Source organism: Lottia gigantea (assembly GCF_000327385.1).
Source record: "Lottia gigantea unplaced genomic scaffold LOTGIsca_32, whole genome shotgun sequence".
In the NCBI taxonomy this organism is placed as follows: Eukaryota; Metazoa; Mollusca; class Gastropoda; family Lottiidae; genus Lottia; species Lottia gigantea.
Genome location: NW_008709073.1, coordinates 423,402 through 429,738, shown reverse-complemented (window position 1 = coordinate 429,738; position 6,337 = coordinate 423,402). Strand labels below are relative to the sequence as shown.

Below are 6,337 nucleotides of genomic sequence, written 5' to 3'. Positions count from 1 at the left end.
CATTTTTAAAGAAATGAAATTAACATATATCTGTCATAACTCTTTCACCTGCAGGTTTTCTAGTATTACAAATATATATCCATGATCATCTGGGTTTCTCCATTGCGCTTAACAATCCTTTTTGAATGTATCTCTATCCATTCCGTGATTAATTGACTGAATAATTTGAGATAAATCTTTGTCGTTCAATTCGAATAATCAAAAACAATTTGCATTTTTTCGAATGAACATTGCATCCATACCGTAGAAAGATTGGGATTGGTATATGCAGTGACAGTTGTGATTTCTTTCCTTTGTGAAGAATTCTTATTGAACAGCTTGATTTCTTTGTGCTACACTATTGAGTGCTTTCGCTCACTATCAATTTTAGACAAATCTAAATCATTAACATTTTTCGTAAGAAAAACTTTTATATCCGTTGGATAGAAAGATGGATTCTTTTCTTTTATATATGTATCTAAGATATCTTTTATTTCTATCTCGTCATTGTCTTCATGATATTTAAATATGTCTTGAACGTCTTTCTTTGGTATATATTCTAAAGCTTTGAGGAATTGATAATATGATTGCTCTGGTGTTGGTGTGTAGATATATAATGAATCGAAATCTAAAAGTTTTGGTGTTGTCAACATGTTAAAGGTCAGATAAGTTTTCCCAGAACCTGAGCTACCGCATATAAACATGAGCATTGGATTACTAGGAAATATTTCTGAATGATTAAATTTCTTTCCCATTTTTTATTCCATATTTTTGTTCCAAAAATCACTCCTTCTCCTTTATACTTTGAAAGAAAGATTCCCTCTCCAGAATGTTTGTTTTTAAAAAATATAGCATTACCCTTACATTTGACCTTCGTTTCTCCTGTGTCGATTTTATCTATTAGATTACTTAATCCCTCTTTAACTGTTTTCTTGGTTTCTTCACTAAATCGATTTCCAAATTCTTTAACTGTCCCTAATATATCTGCTACTTCCGAACCTTGAGCTATTTTTTCCATTTCCATATTATGTCTACGTTTTTCACTTTTTTCAGCATCAGCTGCTTTCTTGGCGTAGATGGCTTGTGTTATCCCTGCCGCCACACCAGCTGTCGCACCTGCTGCGGCCAGACCAGTAAATATTAAAGGTAGGAAAGGTAAAAATCCACCTTCCTTTACACTCTTGTCAATTCTTTCCAAATCTATATCATCACGGACTTTACAATGTTTATATTTATCAATAATTTTTTTAGATATTTTAATCCTTTTGCCATTGAATGTTATTGTAGTTGGTGATTCCGTTTCGATAGCTTCTATTATTCTTTTTACTAAAGTTTCTGGTTTCATTTTTAAGAGGGTAATTTAAATGATTATTCTATACGAATCATCCGTCTGTCGGATATTTTAATTGAATGTTTTGCTTCTTCTAATAATAAACAATAACCTGTTACATTTCCTTGTGATTTTTCAATATAAATATTTATATTCACCCCTGTTTTGAAAAGATCTTCTTGATGAGCTGATAGATCAAAACAGAAGATTGGGTGATATTCAAACTGAGGTGAATTTCCAAATAATTCACACATGTTTTTATAGTTTCTATACAATTCATTATAATCCTTCGTGGTTGGATTATTTGTTAAAGGTTGGTTAGGATAATTATCGTTGTTTAATCTTACTTGAACTTTACGGATTATAGGATCTTGAGTTTGGTTCATTGCTGCTCTAAAAATATTATTGTTATTCGTTTGAGAATCTGGTAAGTTCTTGAAGCCAACCATTAAATATCTTGCTGGTTTAATAGTGTTAGTGATTGGCCATGTAGTGGATTCTCCAGTTAAACTTATGCTACCTATTGTATTGCGACAAAGAAATGCTATTTCTATATCTTTAGTTAATGAGTTGAATATTCTCGTTTCTACTTCAATTGATGGTGTTATTACGGGTATGTAAAGTTGGAGATTCGATATTTCTAATTTTGCATCTGAAGCATTCCCTCCAAAGAATATCTTATCATCATTGATTTCTCTTTGTAGATGAATTTTATATGGTAACCCTATGGAAACTTTTCTGTGTTCCAACATTATTGTACTAAGTACTCGTTTTTCAAATCCATGATTACCTGCTCGTCCTACTCTTTCTATTATGTTTTGAGCAATAGCTCTCATTCTATCTTCATTTGCATCATTTGGAACATTTCTTACCGGTTCTTTTAAAACTCTTTTCTAACGTTGTGGTGGTACACGATTCTCATTAGGAGTTCCGTCTTTGATTTTGAAATCGCATCTGAAATAGGCATCAGACAGAAGCAACAAATTCGATAATGAATTAATCTCGAAAGTGACCCTACCTCCATCATTAAGTTCAGACCTAGAGCCAACGGTTGGTGATATGATAATGTAATCCTCTTTTTTCTTATTAAACGAATAACGAATTGGATCATATAATTGAAAGATCGGATCTAATCTGTAATTTTTTTCTGCCATTTTTAAAGATAGGTTTTACCCTATTATTTGAAACCATTTACCCCCCATGGAAATGCAAGAAGAATAACAAAAAACCAAAGTAAGTTTTAATAAATACAAGGAAATTTAAAACATAAACAATTACATGTATATTGATATACACTTCTACTAGATATATTTCAGAGTTATCTCCCCTCTTACACTATTGCCAGTCATAGTTCAAGGGTTAAGGGGTTACGACTGCTCCTGTAGAATCGCTAGATATACTTCAGAGTTATCTCCCCTGTGACACTATTGGTAGTCATAGTTCAAGGGTCAAGGGTTACGACCACTCCTATAGTATCGCTAGATATACGTCACATATTTTATCCTTTTCGAAAATGCTTGTTCTTCAACACTTGTTCTATTTTCGAAATCTGTATCAACAATTTTGAAACCTCGGATATTTGTCACAGAGTTTGGTAAAATTCTTGTCCTCTTTATATCCCCCACTGCCTGCGATGGTTTAAATATTCTTCGTGATATGAAATTTTGACATCTATTAAACTTGTGTCTGGAATAGAACAAAATTGATATTTTGAAAAACAACAAATAATCTTAATCCACCCTCTAGTCTTATGATTAAATCAAACAAAGAACATACCTTGATTTTGTATGATTAGATTCCTATTCTTCCAGCGTAACAAAATTGAGACAGTGTTAATAGTTGAGAGTTTAGTCTGTCTATGCGGACGTGGCATAGGCAGAATGTTATATGTTATACAACCATCTGTTACTTAGTGACGTATATCCAGTCAACAATAGTCTAGACGACTGATTGTTACCGGGCATTGAAGGTAATTATTAAATCAATAATACTCTAGAAAACCTAACCGTGTATAAACTGGTTGGTATTTTACTTTGAAGTAAATAAAAAACAGTGTTACTTCCCATTCATCAGTCCATACCCATTTTCATCTTTGCTTTCAAGAGTTTAATGATTAATGCTCTTTGAATTCTCTCTTTGAAAGTTGGATTTGGAATATTTTCAAGTTCGATTATCATTTTTTTGTTATGTCTTTATTTCTGTATAATATGTCGTGTTTAAGTGCAGCGGGTCAACTCTATTGACAGGTTCTTCACCTGGTTTGGTTTATCATTTTGGTCTAATCGCAGATCTAACCTTGTACCTGGACCAGTGTAATTATGACCGGGAAGATGTTTTTCTCCGGGGTATTTTGCCCATGGAAATCCGGGAAGAGAACCTAATGATTTTTTAATGTCAGAACCGAAATAAGTTTTAGGAGTTTGAGCAATTATCATGGACATTTTTATCCAATAATTTTAAAACCATTGCCTTTTTTGTTTTCTAATCTTTTATTTCGCATTTCTCTTATATGTTGTAATTCTTTTAACTTAGATCTTTTCACTGTTTCGCTCATATTTACTCCTGCTTTTGCTACAGATCCAAGAGCTTGCGCTTCTGAGGAAATGAGGGATTATAATTTATAAAAAAAAAAATCACTTTTTGACGTTTTAAAGTGACTTTTTTTCTTTAAATTATAAAAAGTGCTCCCTATCTATATACTCTTATACTACTGAGTTATTGCCCTTGTCCCAAAATCTTGAATATGCTATTACTCGCTTAGTTTTCAACCGATTTTGATGAAACTTAAAATGGATGTTATTGGATCTAAATCGAAAGGTTTGAGAAAGTTTAGTTTACTTCTGATTGAATTTAAGGCTTTTTCAAGATTTAGGCCTCTTACGTCAGTTTTGAGGAGTTATGGCCCTTTAACTTCTATACAGTAAGAGTTTCTATCAACATCAATTGCTCGTAAACACTCTAAAAACTAGAGTGTTAGAAGGAATCAAATGAAATTCGGTATGTACATACATATTCATGAAACAAATATCAAGTTCAAATTTGAGCTATTTTCGACCATTAGAAGCAGAGTTATTTCCCATGCCCCAAAATCTTGAATATGCTATTACTCTCTTAGTTTTCAACCGATTTTGATGAAACTTAAAATGGATGTTTCGTTTTTACCATCCGCATGCCATGGTGGGCGTATATGGCTGTGGTCCACTATCTTTAAGTAAATTTTGTCACAATAAAGACTACCTTTCTGTGATATTTATAATTGTTATGTTATAATTGTATTTGTTGAAGAAGAGGATTATACAAATATATTACTTGATACATGTAAAAATCTTTGTTAATTGTTGATTTTAATTGTTAATTATAATGTTAAAAAGGTTTAGAGATCTTGCAATATTATTGAAAGAGAAAATTTTGATTTTTAAATTGGAATACTGTGTTTTGTCTCTTTTATTCAAAATCCACCCTGTTTTCGTGGTAACAACAGCAATCTTATTGTGGTAATTCATTGAAGATCACATTGTTTTTGCAAACAGTCAAATATGGTCTTTCAAAAAATCCATTGGTTTTGGGGTTTATGGTATTTTAAAATACCACTGGCAGATTTGTATATGCTTCCCTGACTTTGATTGTTTTCTAAAATAAAGTGTATTCCTCAACTAAAGATTACATGGAAAAACTGTAGTCTGAAAGGGTTAAGTGAATGGGGTTTTGAATTTGAATGTAAGGTATGCATGTTAAAAAGCTCTGGATGTGTAGATTATGTTTCTGTAAGAATTGTTGTTCAAACGTTGATATGGTCGCTGCTAGAGCTCGTTAAAGGAAAATTTCACAAGTTTCAATCGCCTATAAAACCAAAAGTTAACGCTGGAAACGAAAAATGAAACTACCAATGGATAGATGTTACCTTAAACTTTCGGCCATATGAAACTTAAGGTCATGAGATTTGAAGGTCACAAGGTATTAAGTGTGGTAATATAATACATATGTTATTTTTGAGATAAATCTATTCCACCAGAAGTACAAACATTGAAACTGGAATGATGAATTTTTGAATGTGTGCTTTTATTCCATGTAAGTTTCTAGACAATCTGCCAAATAACAATCGAAATAGTATTTTTTGATTAATTTCGGAAATAACAAGTATCGAACGAATTTTTCGAAAATCAAAATGTTTTAACTGCTATCATTTGCCCTTTGTTACAAGAAATACAATGATAGAAACCCGATCAAAATCACTGAGAAACATGCCCTCTAGAGTCCATTTTCCGTTGCTTCATGTTGTTCAGAAAATTCATTCAACAATTCTCCACAAGTTATAAAACATGGTGAAATCTTTTTTGCCATACCTGTTGCTGTTTCCAAGAACTAAGCTCCTGGGATGAAAAAAAAAAAAAATAAATGTTCTATTAACAGTACTGATGCAGGGCGTGTTACGACATTCAGGTACATACTAAGATGGTCTATTGCAATTACATTGATTTAAATACTTTTCTGCATCAAGTATATTGACTTGGAATAAAAGAATGTTTGTCAATTAATAAAGACCAACTTTGATGAAATTCGTATAAGAAATAATAAAGTTGGTAATGCGCATGCACACAACAAAAATACAATATTTCCATCATATTATACACATACATACCAAGTTTGAAGAAATTCGGATAAGAAATAAGAAAGATGGTAATGCGCATGGGCACACCAAAAATTTAGAATTATATTAAACACTTATATACCAAGTTTGATGAAATTCAGATAAGAAATAAGAAAGTTGGTAATGCGCATGCACACATCATAAATTCAATATTTCCATCATATTTAGAATTGGATTATACACATACTTGATTTACCTGCTGTGTGGATAGGCATCTTGTATATTGTTTCGTTAGTTAACCAGTTAGTTTTCGTTAATTTTCCATCCTTGCACAAAGAATGAAGATAAGTTGCACATGCATGCCTTGACCTGTATAAATTAGCTAAAAACTTTCATTTGTTAATGATACATTTATTCTAAATATGTCTTGCAGATTGTTG

The 6,337-nt window shown here is 31.9% G+C and overlaps 2 protein-coding genes across 2 annotated transcripts; both read right to left on the bottom strand.

Moving 5' to 3' along the window:
- Window positions 1–640: 640 nt before the first annotated feature.
- On the bottom strand, window positions 641–2,145 carry LOTGIDRAFT_162018 (hypothetical protein; the record flags this gene model as incomplete). The annotated part of the gene is made up of 2 exons (XM_009057956.1): window positions 641–1,314; window positions 1,422–2,145. The coding sequence occupies 2 exons, from the start codon at window positions 2,143–2,145 to the stop codon at window positions 641–643; spliced, it is 1,398 nt and encodes a 465-aa protein (XP_009056204.1).
- Window positions 2,146–2,787: 642 nt separating this feature from the next.
- LOTGIDRAFT_162017 (hypothetical protein) lies at window positions 2,788–3,750 on the bottom strand (the record flags this gene model as incomplete). The annotated part of the gene is made up of 2 exons (XM_009057955.1): window positions 2,788–2,995; window positions 3,605–3,750. 2 exons carry the CDS (start codon window positions 3,748–3,750, stop codon window positions 2,788–2,790), a joined length of 354 nt encoding a protein of 117 aa, XP_009056203.1.
- Between the last annotated feature and the right edge of the window lie 2,587 nt (window positions 3,751–6,337).